Source organism: Lytechinus variegatus, chromosome 16 (assembly GCF_018143015.1).
Source record: "Lytechinus variegatus isolate NC3 chromosome 16, Lvar_3.0, whole genome shotgun sequence".
Classification (NCBI taxonomy): Eukaryota; Metazoa; Echinodermata; class Echinoidea; order Temnopleuroida; family Toxopneustidae; genus Lytechinus; species Lytechinus variegatus.
The window spans coordinates 7,641,848-7,664,043 of NC_054755.1; the positions used below are offsets into that span (position 1 = coordinate 7,641,848).

The 22,196-nt window shown below is 35.0% G+C and overlaps 1 protein-coding gene across 5 annotated transcripts in view; it reads left to right on the forward strand.

Annotated features, from left to right (window-relative positions):
- LOC121430360 (leucine-rich repeat and calponin homology domain-containing protein 1-like) overlaps positions 1-12,012 on the forward strand; it is a 66,432-nt gene extending 54,420 nt beyond the window's left edge. For all 5 annotated transcript variants that reach the window (XM_041627643.1, XM_041627641.1, XM_041627642.1 and 2 more), the window contains 4 exons: positions 2,255-2,370; positions 6,818-6,955; positions 8,568-8,645; positions 11,024-12,012. In XM_041627643.1, the coding sequence (XP_041483577.1) occupies positions 2,255-2,370; positions 6,818-6,955; positions 8,568-8,645; positions 11,024-11,140 (449 nt within the window). In that variant the 3' untranslated portion in view covers positions 11,141-12,012. The remainder of the gene's footprint in view (positions 1-2,254; positions 2,371-6,817; positions 6,956-8,567; positions 8,646-11,023) is intronic.
- Positions 12,013-22,196: the final 10,184 nt, after the last annotated feature.

Here is a 22,196-nt window from a genome sequence, read left to right on the forward strand (position 1 = left end):
TGTAATAATATAATAAATAATAATATGCATTTATATAGCGCAAAAACTATATATATTCTATTGCGCTGCAAGAGCTTCCTAGGTGCTAAACATACTATTGGAATAGATAGGTTTTTAATTTTAACTTGAAATTATGTAAATTTGTTGAATTCCTAATGTTGAGGGGAAGTTTGTTCCATAGTCGTGGGGCTGACATCAGAAATGACCTATCTCCTAGTGTTGCTTTAGTCTTGTGTGGGGGTACTTGTAGCGTGAGTGTATCTTGTGAGCTATGTACAGTCGTCCTCAAAATTATTCATACCCTTGTTGATATTTGTGATTTTTCATGTTTGTGATGAAATGAATGCATTTTATCAATTTTCTCTATGATTTATGTGTGACCTACTAGTGAAAGAATAACAACAATGCACAATTCAAGAAATTTCTCTTTTCAGGGGTATTTTATTCATAGATATTCAAACAATGTCATGTTCAAAATTATTCATACCCTAGGTTTTCTGAGTCCAATGTCTTTCATTAATAGTCAATAGCATAGCCTTTGTTCTTTACGACTGCTTCTAGACGATTCCTGTAAGTGTCCACAAGCTTCCTGCACGTCTCCTGCGGGATGTTGGCCCATTCTTCCTTGGCGTAGGCCTCAAGCTGGGTCAGGTTGGTCGGGTTCCTAGCCATCACTCTGACTTTCAGGTCTCGCCACAAGTTCTCGATCGGATTCAGGTCAGGACTCTGACTTGGCCATTCTAGGACGTTGACATCATGGTCCTTGAACCATTTCTTCACCAGCTTGGCGGTATGCTTTGGGTCATTGTCTTGTTGGTACTTCCAGTTGGGGCCAAGCTGGAGTTTTTCGGCAGATTCCTTCAAGTTCACAACAAGGATCTGGATGTAATCCTCCTTTTTCATGATTCCTTTGACTCTAACGAGGTTCCCTGTGCCACTGGAAGAGAAACATCCCCATAGCATTATGTGCCCACCACCATGCTTGGCGGTTGGCACAGAGTTCTTTGGATTGTATGCTTCCCCTTTCTTCCTCCAGACGTATTCAACATCCATATGGCCAAATAACTCCAACTTCGTCTTATCAGACCACAGGATGGTTGACCAAAAGCTTGGATTTTGCTTCAGATGACCTCTAGCAAAGGCCAGTCGAGCCTTCAGGTGTTTCTTCCTGAGCAACGGTGTCTTCCGAGGCCTGCGTCCATGGAGACCTCCTTTGTGCAAGACTCGCTCGATGGTGGACCGGGACACCTTCGTCCCTGACCGGTCAAGCGTTTCAAGTAGGGCCTTGGTTGTGGTCCGGGGGTTGTTGTTGACCTCTCTGCAGATTTTCCTGGCAAGTTTAGGAGACACCTTGCACTTCCTGCCACGCCCACTAAGGTTCTTCACAGTGTTGTACCTCTTGTGCTTCTTGATTATGCTCTGGACTGTTGCCACAGGGACGTCATACTGCTTTGAAATGGCCTTGTAACCCTTTCCCTCAATGTGGGCATTCACAAGACGTTGCCGTAGGTCCTCACTGAGCTCCTTCTTCTTGGCCATGATTATCAGAGACTGAGAATTACCAGAATGCTTTCCTCTATTTATACCCTTTTAGAAAGATGTTATTTTCCATCATTGTTTAATGGCTTGTTTAACAAAGAGGGTATTTAATTCATTGGAACATCTTGAAATAACTATAGAACAAAGAATAGCACATTCCCAGACAGTGAAAATAATGCGCATTGTCATAAAAGGACATTTTTGTTGAGGTATTGGCAAGGGTATGAATAATTCTGAACAAGTGCAAAAAATAACTTTCGACCCTATCTATTATTATGCTAATGAAGACTTGCCAGCTCATATGTCAAATCATGCATAGCAAAAAGCAGACAAAAGATACAAAGAAAGTTACATCATAATAGCTTTTACAAGTAAAGAATCTACCAAAGAATGTTTTTCCACAAGGGGTATGAATAATTTTGAGGACAACTGTAGATACCTTTGCAATTTTAATATTCTGTTAATAGTATGCTATTTGTGATCATTAATTGGATTATCACTCCGAAGCTAGAATTTAAGTTACATTTCCCAATTCATTCTTTGTATGAATCTCCAAAATAAATACAATGAATAGTGAATATATCAATTCTTTTAAGAGTGTTCCCCTGTTGCTGTTTTATGTAACTTATCCTCTTCTTTTTGTTCCTCTTTCCTTCTATCTATCTGGCCGTCCATTCTTCTTTTGCTCCTATTTTCTTGCCATTTTCCTTTACAGCATTCAATATAGGAGGGGGCAAGCCCACAGGGGACAATATCCAAGCAAACTTCACAGCAAAGAGAGAAAGAACAAAATGGGCGGAAGAGCTAGAAAGAATTGAACAGCTAAGAAAGGTAGGTTGCACTATCGTACCAGAAGGAGAGAATTCTCAAAAAGATTTCAGTGCTTTTTTAGTCGACATTGGCTTTCATAGTTGTTAACGTCTTTTCAGAAAGTTGTGCAACAATTATGGAATTGGAATGGTACAGGATGTCTCTGACATACACTTCATGATTGGTTTGCGATCTGGTTTGGGGAAAACAAACCGCACTAGCATTTTATATAAATTTCCCATGTGTAAAATCGTGACTATCAAGTTTCAAAAAGTGGCATGAATATCGTAATCAAGATTTCAGGCAATTGTGTGCCTCCCTGTAGTGGACTTGTATGTAGATCGTACCATTTCCAGGTTTAACTTATGCAAAGTTTTAAGATGGCTAAAGAATGGGTGCCCCAAAATTTTGAAATATTGTTTATGGTGTACATGTTTGTTGCTCATATTCACTTTGCTTTCGATTTCACAATTTTTTATGATTAAATTTATTGAAAATATTGTATTTCATCAAACTAATCAAGTTCAGAATACATGTGTGCACCAAAAAAAAACAATTACTGGTCTTAAAAATTATTTCACATTGGATGTACTTGCAATTTTCCAGTTCATGGTTCAAACGAACCTTCTGTCTAAATACTGGCCATACAGTTTGACCTTTAATAGTTCAGAGCAATTTACCAGTCTTTATTTTTCACTGCACTGCCTTTAATAGTGTGCACATCCCTGGATGACTGCCATTCACACTATCAGTGATTACAATAGTGTAGTAGATATGCAGAAGGTGAGTGAGATATGGCACCAGTCTCTCTTTTAGTCTGGTGTGATGTTAGATTATTACAGTGAATTCCCCTTTTCGCTGTATGCATGCAGTTTCATTAGGTCGAATCGTTTTGCTTCTTGTTAATTGTTTTTGCTGATTTTGCTCAGTTCACTCCATTTTGTTCATTGGAATGGTAGTAATATACAAATAATGAATGTTTATGAGTGTAATGGACAGAATACTTCATGAGGTGAAAGATGAAATGATTCATTCAACGAGACGAGTTGAATGGATCATTCATTTCATCTTTCACCGAATCAAATATTCTCTCCGTTGCACGAATGAAAAAACATTATTTGGTTTATATGACACCTAAAAATTGATTTTTTTTTCATATGAAATTGATGAATTTTGATGCAAAACATGCTCATGCAGTGCGAGTTTGGTCTGTTGATTGTTGCGTCATTACAACATTAGCACTACTGGTGCCTGCATGAGCTGCAGCTCATGTCTCGGTGCGCGCGTGCAATGGACAAAATCCTATGGATCCAAAATTGCATGGTTGAGGCCGTCATTGCAATGTGGGCTGAATGAACAATATCAAACAACCAATCATATCACAAGGATCTATCTAGGTGCCATATAAACAAAATTATTGTACATCAAAGTTTATTGAACTTACAGCTTGGGAAAGAATTATTATTATACCCTACTGTATCGGAGCTTGGTAGGAAAATGGTCTCATATATTTATTTGTCAAGCTGTGCATGCCCAAAAAATGCCCAAATTATGATACTAAGCAATTAACTATGGGATGGAAAGGGGGGGCATTTTGTTATGAGGCAATAAGGATGGATCCTTTCTGAAGCAGAACGGAGGAAAGAGAGCATGTAGGTACATGTACTTGGGTTTGTTGGACGTCAACAAGATTTGTAATTCATTTATTCCTACATTATTTGTGACTGATGCTTCTGTATTTTTGTATTTTTTTTGGGGGGGGGTGGAGGGAGGGGGCAGTGGCAGTTTTACTTTGTATTTGTTGCTTTTAGATTAGAATGCATGGTGTGTTGACAAGTTCTCTCAAGTTTTTTTTTAAATGATGATCAATCTATTCATCAGATTTGTCATTGTGTTCATGTTGATGGATAATTTCCACTTTGTCTTCAATTCTAATCTGTCTACATAAATGTATTGCAGATTTTTCATTGTTCAATTGTTTGAAATCAGCTTCTTCTTTTTTTTTGGGGGGGGGGGTCATTTGCATGGTGTGTAGACGTGTAGACAAATGAATTACATGTACTGGTAATTGTAAAATCTTATATGAAAAATGAGAAGTGAATAAGGGTCTGTATGATTATCTGACATTTTTTATGCATTTCTTTGGATACGTGTGATGAAGACTTTTTTGATTTCCATTTGTGAAAAAAGCAGATAGTCTTCAAATTTTGAAAAGAGATGGACAAATAACAAACGATCCTTTAACATCAATGATCATGAATAGAAATTTCTGATTTGATAACTGCCCATGTACAAGAAGATTGTGTAGCTCCAGTTCATAAGTCCTGGGGCCCGTTGCAGAAAGAGTTGCAATCAATGGCTAATCTAAAAATCATGCGCAACTTGATTTTCAACCAATCAACAGCGCGCATTTGGGACTTGCGATAGATTTTTTTACTTGCGTTTAAACGCAACTCTTTCTGCAACGGACTCCTGATCATGTTCTTATTTAGCTTTTAGAAATACATGTACAGGTATGTCAGTTTTATGAAATTGATGTCATTTATTAACACATGAATGCAAAAATGTAGTGAATCTTTGTTTTGATGGATACATGTAGGGTTGTTTAATAGTATGTGTAGCTGTATTACATGTAGATAATGCTTTGCCTACAGATACTGTATCTGTTAATGTACATGTAGATGTTTTAAATAATGCTTTATGTACTGTTTACATCTGTCATTGTACATGTACATGGCCAGTCACACATGCATCTATGGCCATATTTTTGGTAACCTTTGAACAATTTAAGTACTGAATAATGATCATATCCTTTTTTATTGTTTTTAATCCTCTTCCCAACCAATTATTTGTACTATAAGGCACAAGTAAATAAAACTGCTGAAAGGCTTCCATCTTGAAAGCGAAAATTGTGTGGAAACATTTGAAGTTGCGAAAGTGCAGTTTATATTACTGTAATCAATTCATAGTTGTTTGGGTACTAAACTCTAGGGTGGTTTTGAATTCCACAAATAAAAAGAAATAAATAATTGCAGTTTAGTTCTGTAATTCATTCATAGTGGTTTGGGTACTACATGTAACCCTAGGGTGGTTTTGAATTCCACAAATGAAAAGAAATAAATATCACAGAGTATGTTATAGTGATGAAAGTGATCAGAATGATAAAATACACAGCTAAACCAAAAAATCATTTTATGTCTCTGGTCATAAATTCTTTGGAATAAATTAGGATAGTTAATTATATATTTATTTTGATCTACTAAATGTACAGTTTAGTAGATTTGGTTATCTGAAGTACTTCAGTACTTGTCAGTTTTAGTTACAAATGTGCGTATTACGGCCAAGATCAGTCAATGAGATGCATGAGATAACCTCATACTTGAAGGGTCAGTGTATATGTTGGTGCTCAGCAGTTTTTTAACCTATTACTTAAAGGACAAGTCCACCCCAACAAAAACTTGATTTGAATAAAAAGAGAAAAATTCAACAAGCATAACACTGAAAATTTCATCAAAATCGGATGTAAAATAAGAAAGTTATGGCATTTTAAAGTTTCGCTTTTTTTCAACAAAATAGTTATATGAACGAGCCAGTTACATCCAAATGAGAGAGTTGATGACATCACTCACTCACTATTTCTTTTGTATTTTATTATATGAAATATTTTTATTTTCTCGTCATTGTCATGTGAAATGAAGTTTCATTCCTCCCTGAACACGTGGAAATTCCATTATTTTAACATTTTGTGCTTCAGGCAAGGAGGTCCTAATCGTCAAATTCGTAAAAATTGAAATATTGTATAATTCAAACAATAAAAAACAAAAGAAATAGCGAGTGAGTGACATCATCGACTCTCTCATTTGGATGTAACTGGCTCGTTCATGTAACTATTTTGTTGAAAATAAGCGAAACTTTGAAATGTCATAACTTTCTTTTTTTACATCCTATTTGAATGAAATTTTCAGCATTGTGCTTGTCTGATTTTTCTCTATTGATTCAAATCAACATTTTTCTGAGGTGGACTTGACCTTTAAATCTTAAATAAAGTTATAGAGAATATATAGGCAAGTATTATCAGTTCTGATCAACTTTTTAAGAGCTACGTTCAATATTTGTTTTTATTATTGATTAATTGATTTTATTAATTGATTGATTGACTTATTAATTTGTTTATTTCTCATGATAGGACAGAAGTAGTATAAATAACAAACCAATATATAAAATCACATAGATTTAATGACATGTGAATACTGTTGACTTTTGTAATATGTTGATGTATAAGACTGACTTTACTTTTGACTGTATTAGAGATCCTTGAATCTTTTTTTTGCAATTTTGTATGTCCAACTAAAGTCAATTAAAAAAAACCCCTGACATGTTTATGTCCCCTTTGCCATTAGTTTGTATTTTCTTTTTTTATAATCACATTTCTTTCTCTTCTCTATTTTTCAATCTCTATTTCATTTAGAATATTGAATCCAGATTGAAAGTGTCTTTACCAGAGGATCTCTCGGAAGCTCTGATGGACGGAGTTGTCTTGTGTCATCTAGCTAATAATGTTAAATCTCATGCCATTTCAAGCATCCATGTTCCCTCTGCTGCAGTGGTGAGGATCAAGATATGATTTTGCTTTTTTTTTTATTAAAGCAAATAAAAGCCTACTATAGTTTATTTGCTGTATTTGTATCACTGTAATCTATTTTTTCATGGATCCCCCTGCTTTTCAAGCCTCTGGCTTTCCTAGGGTGTTTGATCCTCACATTTTACAATGTATATATCTACTCATGTGATTTTTACCTGATAAATAAATTGAATTGAAAATTGAAAACTATTAGATTTGATTTTTGGGTTTGATGTTTCCATTGTAACATGGTGAAAAGTGGCCCATATTAAAGAAATTATATGCCATAGTTGACATTAATTGAATAAAGTTCTTACAACAAATTAATTTAATGTAATTTTATCACAATTTCTTGTATGTGTCCTAGTTGGAATTCATAGTTGGTACATGTTCCTCCTAGATATGATTCATTTCCACTTTATATTGGAAGGGGTGATAATGATAATTTTGATGATAATTGGCATTTATATAGCGCTTTATCAATCTACGACTGTTCAAAGCGCTTAACAATTATTATTACCCGGTCATTGGATTCATAGCATTCCAAGCAGCCTGTTAGGCGCAAACTTGCTAAACCAACCACAATGACGGTTGTTTCCTACCGGTACCCAATTAGCACCTGGGTGAGAGTGGCAAAGTGTGGATTGACGCCTTGCCAAAGGGCGCTAGGCCATGGTGGGATTCAAACACACGACCCTCTGATTAAAAGGCGAGAGTCAGAACCACTACACCACGGCGCTTCCTATCCTATCATATTACATGTATCCTATCATTCCATCATTCCATCGTATTACATGTATCATGAAGTAAAGTGAAAATGGAGAAATTTTGGGGGATTGGATGTACAAAAAGGTTGACTTTGTCATGGAATTGTCCATTATCCATTGTCCAGTATCATTGATTTGAGAGAAACTGTACACTTCGTATGGGCATGAATTTGATGGATTATAATGAATGTTCTTCCAAAATCATAATTTTCTTTGGATTCAAGTAAGCATCACTGAACTAAAACAATCACAGGTATATCTCTTTAAGCCAAAGTATAGTTTGAAGTGACCTTGATCTCACCCATATCAAAAGGTTCGGTCGTTGGTACAATGAACTTCTGTAAAAAAAGTCCTATTACCGTACAGTCACAGCAGTTTTTTTAAAAGGACTTTGCAGTGTACATGTACATGGAATCACAAAATTTGCACCATACATTTAGTTCCATCCCTTTATGGCATAGGTCAGGTAAGGAAAGGGTCATAAGTCAAAAGGTCAATCAAATTCCTCAAAGGCCATTCAACAGATAACTTTTTATACCTTTGAGCAATGTTTATTAGTTCTGAATTTCAACCATGGAAATGCAAGCATGGATGATAAGAATGCGCCTCAGAATAGATAATTTCTCGATAAATGGGACTATATAAATGTATATTATGATTATTATACACGTAAGATGAAGTGAAAAAATGCTTATGGCCAAATTCTGTGATTTGAAGTACACCATTTGTTCCTAAAAGTGTTTTGATTGTAGTACTCATATAATCATTTAGGATGAACAGATATTGAAATATAATTTTATGTGTGTCCCCATTCCTCTCTATTTGTACAGCCTAAGTTAACCCAAGCTAAGTGCAGAAGAAATGTGGATAACTTCCTAAAAGTGTGTGCTGCAGCTGGTGTCCCCACTGTAAGTGATTTCTCCATCAGGGTCTGGTTTCACAAAGACTTGTTTAAAATAACAAATGCACGATATCAGTAGCAAATTTTCTCTCAGCCAATCGAATTCCATGATTTCAGTAGCTTGTAACTGTTATTGAACATTTGTTATTGTACAAGATTTTTGAAACAGGCCCCTTGATGATTTTCTTGTGCTTTGAATTTACCATGACCTTTTACATGTATACGGTATGTCTGTTCTACTCACTTCATCTTTCTGAATATTAACTATTTCCTTTATTTTATTCTCTAGATGTGATGTTAGTTGAACTAATGTTGAGTTGTGTGAAGAAAATAATATTTCTATCTGTTTTGTTTTTTTCATTAAACTAAATATCCTTCATGATATTTTGTTTGCTTTTAGACAGTATGTTCCTTGTTATGAGTCAATGTAATTAAAACAAGTACTAATTACTGAATCTTCTCTGTTTAACATCTTCCGCAGGTATTTTCCTGGTGTGTTCTTATGATCTTGAGTTTGTGTAGTACAATTATATTTTTTTTCTGTGACTGGTCTTCTTTTTCTGAATGACTTTGTAATCTTGTATTTGTATATTGTCAGAATTCATCACACTCACAAGATAACTCTCGAAATCATGAAAATAGAAATCACTTCATATCAATTTGTGCAATACTTACTAATCAATGTAGCCTAATATTTGCAACTTTTAAAAAGAAAATAATAGCACTTGACATTAACAATTTACTGCATAATACAAGTGATGTAAAACAAAATAAATAACTTCTTAATAGTCATCATGAACATGTACATGCAGGCTATTTTAGAGAGTTGTTTGCTATTTACACACTGTCCTCCATAACAAAAGATTATTGCTCTTAATCCAATGTAACTTTACTTTACAATTTCCATAACAATGATTTTTTTGCAAGCGAACTGAATCATTAATCAACAAACTCTGGGTTGATTTTATACTCTGGTCTAAAGTTAAGTTATAGCTGGATAGCGGATCGTGACAAAAATCTCAAACTGTAAAGGTCCAATTTACCAGCTCATTTCATAGTTTTTTAAAGCAAGGGAAAAGATCACAGAAAACGTAAAAAAATTAGGGTATAAACAAAACTTAGACATTTTCGGCTTTCCATAATTTTAGCACAGAGTAAGAACGTGGCCTAAAGTTAAACTAAACTTTAGAATACAAGCGGTTGTCTTTACAAGATTTAGCCTCGTTGGAGGAAGTCGTCACCCATTCTGCAGAATTCACAGGATTAACAGAAAAATGAGATTACTGTTGAAAGAGATGTGGCCCATGCTAGCCTTTCACTTTTGTTGCGTTGCCTAACCTATCACTGGGCTAGGATTAATTGTTCTGATATGCTGTGAGTTTAACCTATTAACAACTGACTTTTCAGATTGTATAGATCTAATACATGGATTGTCAGATACCACTCGTATATTCCTTTTTATTTAGAAAACGAGGCATTATCGAAAATACATGGTGGACTCCAACTTGCATGTTCCTTCACACATAATCTCAATTCGTCCTTGTATTAGCATCATGTCGCATTATTTGCACATATAGCATGTCTTCTGCCCTCCCCTCCTGTGCATTCATGTAGGAGCATGAAGTGTTTTACATATATCTTATAATCAGTTTACCTGCTACAGAATTTGTCACTATATGGCCTTTTTCTTGATTCTGATTTCTGGAGCACACAGAACTTAAATTTTGAAGTTCTGTTTTAACCTCAAATGGAACGAGGGGCTGTTTTGGCTACTCTTAACAACTTCCAGGATGTTAATTATAAAATGGAAAGATCCCGCTCATATATCTTTAAGTCTCACACATCTTTTCAGACCGAATTTGTGATGGCTGGTACGGGGTTTGAGAGTTTCATATGATTTTGTAATTGTCCAAAATTCCTTTTTAAAAGTAATTTCATCTCCAAACCCAATACAGATTGAATTTGCATTTCAATCTTTTCAGGGTTAGAGGAACAAGTTTAGTCTATCTCGGGTAACAAAAAATTATATACAGTGTACATGTATATATATATAATCTAATGAATATTTGGGGTTGTGGGGTGGTGTAAATAATGTTGGGAAATTTACCATTCACCCCTGTTAATCCAGAAATGGACTATGGGGTTGGTTTAGATTAACGACAATCACAGTGGTTGGAAATAGTCCTTTGATTAAATGTGAAAGCCCCTTCAGGACTTCACCAATCTCATGAAAGCGTGATGGCATTTACCATTGCTGCTGCTGATACTCTACCTTTGAATACCCTTGATACTGGACACCCTTATGACCCATGAACAGCTGGTTATTGATGATATAAGATACCACTATTACTTTACCTGTATTTTCATTCTTTTTTATCCTTCCAGGAGAAACTATGTTCACCGGCCGATATTCTAGAGGGAAAGGGCCTACCCAAAGTCGCTACAACAGTCAGAACACTACTATCGCAGTCAGCTGTCCACACAAAGCAATGGGCAGTCTGAAAGTCGTAAACATTGATGAACTTTTTTTGTTGTTGTGAAGTGTGTGTGCTGGGATCTGGCAAGGTTAAACTCTCCAAGATGATTACTGCTAGAAAGTGACAGTGTCACCCTGAGAGTGAGAATACTTCTATTGCATCAGCTCTCTCTGCAACCAAGCTATTGTCCGTCTGAAACGTGAAGATATCAAGGATGTAGTCTCCGGCCAATATTGCGCATTGGGATGCAGCAAGTGTGAACTGTCCTACCATGTATATTGCTAGAAGATCTAGTTGTCCTGAAAGTAAGAACACTGCTATTGCATCAGCTCTCTCCGCAGCCAAGCTATTGGCTGTCTGAAACATGGAGATATTGATGATGTCGTCACCGGCCAATGGTGCCAATAGGGATGCAGCAAGTGTGAACTGTCCTACCATGTATATTGCTAGAAGATCTAGTTGTCCTGAAAGTAAGAATACTGCTATTGCATCAGCTCTCTCCACAGCCAAGCTATTGGCCGTCTGAAACATGGAGATATCAAGGATGATGTCGTCTCCGGCCAATGGTGCGCATTGGGATGCAGCAAGTGTGAACTGTCCTACCAAGTATATTGCTAGAAGACATAGTTGTCATAAAAGTGAGAATACTGCTATTGCATCAGCTCTCTCCGCAGCCAAGCTATTGGCTGTCTGAAACATGGAGATATTGATGATGTCGTCACCGGCCAATGGTGCGCATTGGGATGCAGCAAGTGTGAACTGTCCTACCATGTACATGTATACTACTTAAAATATTCATGATTTTTATATTTATCATTTTAATGATGATATTCTTCCATTATGGAACACTTGAAGCATTGGTGATGTTCATCCAACACTTCATACAAATTACCCCACTGACCAGCTAAAGAGAAGCCGTGATGTTCCGTTTATATGCAGTGCTTGAAACCTTGGTGATATTCCTTGAATGGATTGAAGACATACTTCTATTACCACTCCGTTGATCAGAATCTGCTTTCTCCTAAATTAATGTATGCACATTCTCCACTCCCTTTGGAGCATTCAGCAATGAACAGTCCAGTGACGCTCACATTACTTTGTGATGTGACAGGTTTTTTTGTGCTCTGGGAACCACATGTACAGTCCATTTTTCACTTGTACAGCTGTACATCATTGCCAGAAGGGAAGGGTGATGGAAACGTTCCCCAGGTGATGGTTTCATGAAAGGACTTGTCTAGACGTTTTATCCGACAGTTCCCGTTCTATTTGACACCTGCCATGAAAGGATCGGTGCTTCTCAGCCAATCAAAATCAAGGAAAGTTGTCGGATCCGAAAAATTATTGGACAAAAATGCTGATGAAACTCTCTCAAGGTCTACGATTTATGGAGTGTTTAAGAAAGTGACATAAAATTCCAAATCATGCGGAAGTCCCAAAATCAATTATTATAAGGATTTACAAGTGAGTTGCAATTGAATGCAAGCCATTTAACAATTTACAATTTATTAAAGGACTTGCTCTTTGTTTAGGGATATCCGTTTGACTTAGTATTGAACACTTCTTTTGCAATGCCCCCCAATGGTAATGGACATGTTGTATAGGCTGAGTACTTCATGTGTTTCATAATAACACTATTCCCTACCGTGCAAATGATTGGATAATAGCATGCCAAATGTGCATTTTATACCACATGTACTGGGCAAACTCTTTCATCATTTTTACTGTTCCAAAATATTTTCAGGGCCAAAGCTACTTTCTTATTAGAAATGAAATCATATGGACAACAAGAAGATTGCATTTTCTCACTTGATATTTGAGTAATTTGTAAACTCATACATGTACATGTATGTGACTTTTTGCAATAGTTTATCTAACACCCCTGCCCGCCCTCCCAAATAGTTTTTTGTATCGAGTCCGTCTTACAGAATCCTACGTGTACATGTAGATCAGCAGATGTCATCTACATGTGATAGCAGTCAAAATTGTGTAATATACATACATGTATGGTACTCAACTATTACAAAAGCTTGGACTGCAGTTAGTAAGAATTTGATATATTTTTGAAATGACCAAAACAAAACCAACTTTTGTGGAGTATAATCTCTGTGCAGCTGTATATAGCATGCATTAGTATTTATGGATTTATTTCCCCCAAAGCTATAGTCCAATTTATTATGATGGAACAAAAAAAAACACATTTTGTTACATGATCAAAGAATGTGAAATTTTGATTTAAATGTCAATGTTGACAAAGATTTTCACAGTTGAGCATTTTAATATAAATTTGCTATCTTCTTCATAGTATTGATACATATTGAGGAATTTCACAGCAATAATTGAAATGCTGTGTGACGTGGAAAAGATTTGATCTGTCAAACCCATAGTAATCAACATATAGACTAAATTGTCTTATTTATCAAACTGGCCAGTGCTTGTTTTTTTTTAAGTCATACAATTGTCAGGATGACTTTAGCTGATTTACCCAATGGCATATTCATATACATGACATGTTTTTTGACCAAATCTAATTTTGTGAAGGTCTGAAAGTGAATATTGGTGAAAGAAATTTTCTTGCAGTGATTATGGCATTGACATGTACATGTAATTATATTTGGAGAATATACAGGCAGCTATTCCCTTCTATACAATTTCTTAATTATGTATTTTGCTTACAGGTCTGGTTCTACATAACACTATAATACACATGTATCTAAAACAAATATTACAGTGTGCACTTGTACAATGTTGCAATGAACATGTGCTACTATAAATCTATGTATAACATTAAAAACCGTGTATGACAGAATGTGACCCATTCTACACATATACATGTATAACGTGACTATAATGTTGCATCAAACATGTTACATAATTCATATTATATAAAACCTACAAACTACACTGGTATACCACGGTGTCACCCTTTTCCTACCTATATATTTAAAATAAAAGTCAAATACAATCTAAATTATACTTGTTCTCAAATGTTTAATTAGAGTGTCTTTATGGATACATAATACACATCATTGGTAGTTTTCTTATACATGTAGTCTCCTGTGTCACAACTTTACTACAAGATCAGTATCTTGCTATATATTCTCTTTATACTGATGAATTTCAGCATATTTGTGTGTGTGTATGTGTATAGGTTTGGGAAAGGACAGTGATAAGAAAGATGGACTTACAGTACATTTCAATGTAACCTGTGAAAATGATAGCAATAACTCCTAATGAATTGCCTTCTGTAGTGACATGTTTAAAGAATTATGTATGCTCATTTTAAACATCTTATATATTGCTACTGTTGGAACATATGAAAGGTGTTCAGTGTTAGTGTGTTAAGTGCTAGGGGATGCATTTACATGTGTTCAGTGTTAGTTTCAAGTGCTAGGGAATACTGTACATTGAAAGGTGTTCAGTGTAAGAGCTAGTGACTGCAAGTGCATTTTACTGTATTATGTACTACGAGGGATGCTTTGTAACACCGTACACTTTACTCAGATTATGCACTGCTTGCGTATAATGTTCATTTACAAAATCATTAGCACCATAGTATTGATGTGTCATCATTGAAGTCCAACACTTTACAAGTACCTCGTCCACTGATTCAGTTGAATTTATCCCCTCGAACCAATCGATTGACATTGAGTTTGATAAGCTGTTCATTATGCATTCTACATTTATGTCTTATTTCATAGTTATGAGAAGAATTATGCTGCTCTTGTATTGCTTGCATTTGACCTAGTGCATTTGTGCTAACGGACCAATCTATTAGGAATATATTATGAATATTCTCGTGTGACTGCGTCGTTTGTTCAAATGCATTATAGATCTGTGTTTATGATCAATCTTAGAATCAATTTTAGTTACTGAACAGCCATAGATCTGTGATTGTTTTTTCTTCAATATGTCTGGAGACTTTTTTTTACAACAAAACCTTTTGAAGACTGAGGGAAGGTGATGGGAGGGGGGGGGCCTGATTCAGCCCCTAGTTATTTTCCATGATACTTTTTTCCTACATTATCATCAACACATTTTAGAAATTGAGGCGCAGGAAATGAAGGGTTTTTGCATGATGATATGAGTGCATAGCTCTAGGACCCCTATTACTTCCGAGGTGTTCGGAAAACATCTTGGAATTTTCATTTTACCGACTATTGTCATATATTTTCTACTTGGGTAAATGATCTTTAAAATATTAAGCATAGTATTAGTTCGAGACAATCTGATCAAACATTCAAATTGTTATAGTTTTCATACACTGTTAAAGGTAAAAGACAGTAGTTGCAGCAAACAATTATTTCATGAAAAAGATTTTAAAATTAAGGTTAATTGTCAAAATACTATCATACATATATATATTTCTTTGAAATGTATCCAACATTTAGTGGAATTCGCTGCTTATTTTGCTCATTTCTCAGCAATTACGCTTTTACTTCATAGGATTCTGTTCGAACTCATTTTGACATTGTTACCACAACTGATATTTATCTTTAACAAAGTGCGTAGCTTTTATCTCTCCCATCATACTTGTGCTTGCCCTCAATAATAGAATGCTAGCTTTGAAGATTGTTTCCAGATGTCCGATAATTCTTCAAATCCTCCTCAAATTCACCTTACTAAGGTTTGTGTGGAACATTTGGCTTTTGGTTCATATTAGAATATAAATATCATGGTAGCAAAACACGAATTGATGCACCTATTTTGTTAGAATATATTTTATTCTATTTTGAATCGTAATTTTTTTCTCTCCAATCCTAAAGGTGTTGCAATTATGTAATTCTTTAGAAACAGATTATTTGATTATTTCCTTTGTTCAAGAATAGAATTTGAGGTTCATTGTACCTCTTTTATAATATTAAAAAATGCATACTAAGGGTGTTGTGAAATGGAACACTAACATCTACCACGTCCGCTGATGACAGATGTGTTTTTGGAAAAACTCTGTTTTTTATCCATCTGCGGATATTAATCTGTTCAAATGGAGGAAAAAAATTTCAATGTTCCTTTTGTTTAGAACTTGATTTTTTAACATTCACCGCTTTACATTTGTAAAAGTACACTTATTTTGTTTTACATCATTTTATTATGCTGCATGTTTTTTTTTTCCTCTAAATTTTCCAGTCACACATGCAAAACATTCCCTTTAGAAAAAGAAAGAGAAAATGTTATTAGCTTTTCAGAATGGCATAAGATGGAAATTAGCTGTGACTTGGAGGCAACTGACATTCAAAGGCTACTCATGCATTTTCCATCAAAGTAAGAGAAAAGGAATAAAATTGTAAAAGGGGAAGATACGTCACCTTTCAGGTTTTCTGTTGAAGCTTTTGTTAGAGAGAGTGACCTTGCTAGCTTGAGTCATTTCAAACCTTTGTGAAAATTTTCTTTTCAGCTCTGACCTTACAGTGAATGTAGGTCTCGATGTGTAAACCAAAATTCCAGTGAACAAGAAATTGATTTTCTTTTTATGTAGCTGTTCTTTTGGCTTGGCTTCTTGAAGCAAATCTTGTTTATCAGCAAAATAAAGATTTTTCCTTGGTAAAGACCCTTTGGAGCATGGTTTTTTATAAAAAGCTGACAGGAATGCTACTACATTTAGAAAATCATTCTCAAATCACTGGCAAGTGTTTTCAGATTTTGGGCATGTGATCGTTCAACATTATCTACTTGGCTAAGTTAAAAGCCTTTTTTTTGCTGTGACCTTTAAGTGGTTGCATAAACTGAAATGCTATGCTTCTTATAATTTGCCTTGCTGTTCAAACCATATTTTAGTATCAGTGACATCAAAGATTTTTTTAAGCAGGGTTTTCTTTATGCCAACAGGAATATTACTAATGTGGGGAAATGTTATTACTGGTACAAAAAAAAATCAGGCAAATGTTTTGGGGTGTTAGACTCATGATAGCTCCACTTGATTTTTTTTTTACCATCCTTTTTCCAATATACTCCTATATCCACGGAGAGGGGGGGGGTTTGGAAAATACAATTAGATGAAATGTAACCACACATTTGCATATCGTTTTTTTGTGAATACCATTTTTCACACCCTTGTCAATGATTTCTGTCCTATTGTCATACCTCAATTTGAAATATTCTTAAGATCTTGCCACTTGAAAATTATGCATTGGTTACCAATAATGAGATGGTATTTATGGAGAAAAGCTTACCGAAGAGCTTCTGGAATTCAATTACAGTTTGTAATTATATAACATGATATTTCCAATTATGCTTTTATTGCAAATCATTTCTTTTTTCAAATACTCTTTGATGATAATTAAAAACCTTGTTCCTCTTCAAAATAAATGAAATAAGACAAACAATTTTGTAATCTCTGTAGTTTAAACTTTAGTATATGTAAGGAAGCAGGCTTGTGAAAAAGTGTGCTAGATTTTTAGATTTTATGTCTTTCATAGTTGTATTTGATTATATATTATAGATTCTAAAATAAAAAGTCACTTTCTACTCTTTTCATATTCAACACCTGGGTGGAGAGTGGCAAAGTGTAGTTAAGCACCTTGCTATAACCCTTTTGTCTCTTATCTGGTCATACATGTGTATGCAAAGGTAATGATCATTATTTCATTAGCGAAAGAAGGGAATTATTGAGCTTGATTCATATCGGTAGTACATGTACTTCTATGATATTGGAATTCAGTTGACAAAGATGTGTTTTCCATTCTTGCCTCCCGTGCATTTTACAGGCGAGGATTTAATTGACCAAAACTTGTTGAATGACTTGAAAAAAAAGGCAAGGTCAATGTCGAGTGCCATACAAATAGGAATAATTGTACTTACCCTTGCTCCATCTTGTTGTATTACTAGGAAGGTGGATTTTCAAATCGTTATGCTTCTTGGATGTGGTCAGTATCTTTGAAGTGGTTGTCCAAGAATAAAGGTTTACATTGCCATTCCTTTCTGGTCGCAAATGCATGATGTGAGAACTAACGGTCACCCGCTTATTACAATTCTGCATTTCCGGAGCACAGATATGATGATTATTCAAAAATGCTGTTCTGATTATTTTATATATAACCTGGCATTTTTTTAAGTGATAGAAGTCACACATGGTAATGTAAGTTCACCTATTGCAGTATTTGCATTAACAAAATGCGTTTTGTTCCCTTAAAAAATCTTGTTTCCCTCCAAATATTCATAATATACAAATATTTATGACATGTCTTGCTGAAAGGTGGAAATTCCTTTTTTTTTCTCATTCAAATTATTGTGTTTGTTTTGAAATTGAATATCTCTTTCTTGGGATATGATTATATTGATGAGAATATAATGTAAATGCCCTTGTTGTCACTACATATGTATTTCAATACTACATACCTTAAGGCCTGGTCACACCGCCCGAGCGTTGTTGGAGTGGTAGGGAGAGGGGGTCGAATTTCACTTAAAAAATTGGGGAAAAAATCGCGAAAAAAAAATCGAAATCGAAATTGGTGAACGGTAGTGAGCGGTGATGATTTTTTCTCTCCGCTCCAACAACGCTCGGGCGGTGTGACCAGGCCTTTAAATGTCTCTTTCCCAAACTAAATTTATAGAAATGTATATGAGTACATATAAAATGATAAGATATTACTTTCCTTGCTCCCAGTGGATATTTCATTTTATCTGCCTGCCTGTATTTCAAATTGAATAATACAATGTATTAGGAGTCATATACTAAAGACAACACTCCTATTTCTTAGCAGATATTTTATCATATTACCTGCCTCTAGTGATTCAGATGTTATAGAATGTGATTATTGTTATAGATATTTAAAGATTGTAGTTGTTTCTTTCTTTGTGTGTAATACATAGATATATTTGAGAATCATAAATTATCAATAGCGGCCGTTGAGCTCATTGTGTATAGGTCGGGATGGGAGAAGTCTATTTGTATGTACATCTAATGTAAGTATGTAACATAGTTCAATCCTGTTGTATATCTATAAATATATGCCACTTTTTTGCATGACGTGTAAATATCTATGTATAAAGTATTTTGTATGGTAGTATGTTCCGAGGTGCTTGTTCATTAATCATGTCGTATTTAAGTTTATCTCTTTGATTCCAGTTAATTTATTTTACAAGTGACTATACATGTATGTGATTCTTCCATTTTTATGCTGACATCAGACTCGGTTGATGATGTCGTACTGTATGTCCATTGGAGAAGGATAATATTGACATTGGTGATGTATATCATCTGTCATTTAGTATAATGATCGCCAGTGCAGTGGATGAGGCTGTCGTTAGGTTTGCAAATTGCTCTCTGCATATTTCTGTTTCCCCTTTTATTATTCTCCCGCATGATCCAATCCCATCACAGTTAATCCGTCTTTGGGTTTAATATCCATTTGGCTCTGATTGTCATTCAGCTCATTTACCCCTTATTTCATTCCCACTTTATACATATAAAATGTCCATGTTTTTGTTTAATAGATTTTTTTTTCATTCTTCATGTTCTTATTCATCATCATGTTCTTATTCATCATCATGTTCTTATTCATCATCATTATTGTCATCATCATTACTATCATCATCATCATCATCTTGTCGTCTTTCTTCTTCTTTTTCTCTTTTTTTCTCCTTTTTCTATTTCTTTTCTTTTACCCCCCCCCCCATATTCACTACTAACCACCTCATATAATTCAGATCTTGATTTTTCTCTCAAAAATATATGTTCGTGTTCTGAGGGCCCCCCTCCACCATGGTCGTAAAAGGTTCTACCATATCCAGTCATATTCAGCATTTTTAATGATAAATGTGATTGGTTCATTCAGAGGTGCCAACTGGTACTGATTTTCAGAATTAAGTACTGAAAATGAGAAGAATACTGATGGTTTCAAGCAAAATAATGATTTCTAAAGTTTCAGTTTTATGTGTTCTTTGGTATTTCTTTGGAAATACTGTTTTCCTCACCAAAATACTGATTTTCTACTTTTAAAATACTGAAATGCTCTTGTTCAAGTTGGCAGCTCTGTTCATTGGTCTACAAAGACCATTCTTGCCCTGTTTTTTTTTCCAGGAAGTGTTGTTTAATGCAGTCATTGCAACCAACACACATGCACAGTAACCCTCTTTTCTGTTTAACTATAAAGCTGAACATCGCCAAAGTAAATGACATGTGACCCAGAAGTGCATTAAACTTCCTCATTTGAAACAAATATATATATTATACCACCACCTTTTTCTTGATGGATGAAATTTGATTACCTGGAAACCACACTGAGTAGGTTTTTTTAATGGGTTTTATTTGCTAATGCTCTTGTAATTGCAGTAATCTGAACACAATTTCATTACAAGTGTAACTTTCCCTGTAATTAACCATTAATTTTACGGCTACCTGCTATAATTGTGCCCAATTTTTGTTGCCTAAATAGACATGCAGTGCCTGTAAAAAAAGGCAATTTCTTTTTACTGCAGTGTACTTCTCTAGTTTGATAAAAGTATAACTTTAAACAAGATTTTTTTTTAAAGTAATCCACTTAATTTAAGAATCAGCTTTTGTAAAGTGCCTGCATGAATGTACACCTACCCATTTTTTTTTTAAAGTGGGTAGGACAAGAAAAACTTGTCCTGTTATAAATGACTTTCTATTGCATTTATGAAATTCCACGCTAGATGAAAAAAAAAATACATTTTTGTCACCACATAGGACCATGAAATATATGTTAGTACTTGGTAGATTAGAGTACCATATATTTGTGAGATATTGAAGAAAAGAGTAGGATAGTTAATATGTTTTGTCCATTTCATCAATACAGTCTCCTGTGATACAATAAATGTCCCTTTAGAGCAACACTTATTCTGAATATACCAACTTGCTTGGTTTCCCTCTTTTGCAATATCACATGTATCACGTTGAAACCTTCAAAGTCACCAATCCTTCTTATACATCTATCCTCATGAAGATTGTCTCCTTGAACCTCAACTTTCGACCTTTTTTCTTCTATATACAACCCGTACAACCTTCTCCCTCTTATACCCCACTTCCACCGTTCTTCAGCTCATCATTCCCTTTGTGCACCAATTTTCCCCTTTGTCCTCTAAACCCTTTCTCCTCACTACATTGTTGACCTACCGTGGCGTTCTTGCTAGACAAATCATAATTATGTCTACAGCCTTTACAGTGTCGTTTTCTGAGATTTTATTTTCTGTTCGGAGTACGATCTCATCCCCACGGATGATGTTTTTATATGTTGCACTCGCCTTAATATTAAATAATAAACATCATGTAATAGAAAAAAGGTGTATAATGTTGTTTGAAGATTTGTATTTTATATTGTACTCGAGCAGTGAGAGGGAAAGGTGCAGAGTAGATATTTTGGCGGAAAGTATGGGAGTTCTGATACTGAGCAACATCCGGGCGGCCAATATTTTAATCTTTGCGATGTTCAATAATTTTTTAATGATATTACACGCAAATTGTTTTTGAAACATTTGTGGATGAAACACATTCTCTAGTATTCTGATAATTAAACCTAAGTGTAACCCTGGTTTAAACTAAAAATTTTTAATAACCACACTTTTATGGAATGCTTGGTTTTATGATATTGCTTTCCATATTCGTATCAATATTATGATGCAACAATGGTTTCTGTAAAATTCAGTTTATTTTCGTATTTTTCTATTCTCCCAATTTCACGTTTCGGTTGATTTTTTTTGACAACTCTTTGCAGCAGTATAATAGTAATTGGTGAATGAGTTGACAATAGGTTTAACTAGCCCATGCCTATACCATAATTCCACCCATTATCTGTTTGATTACTGCATGTAGTAATATCATTTGACAACATAATTTCGAAACAGTGTGGGTTTGTATTTGAATGTACATGTAATCACGCGCGGATCCAGAGGGGGGGGGGGGGCAGAAGGGGGCACGCCCCCCCCCCCTTTGAGAAGCAAAATTAAAATTTGTAATGTTAAAATGCCATTAAAACAGAGTTGTGTCCCCTCTTGAAATTGAGCTTTTTAGGGGGGGGTTTGCTTGTCAATTTTTTCGGGTAAGAAATATCCTTAATTTGTCGTTAAAATTTTGTTTATGCCGTGACAAAATTTCCCTCCGAAAAATTTGCCTCCCCTTTTGGAAA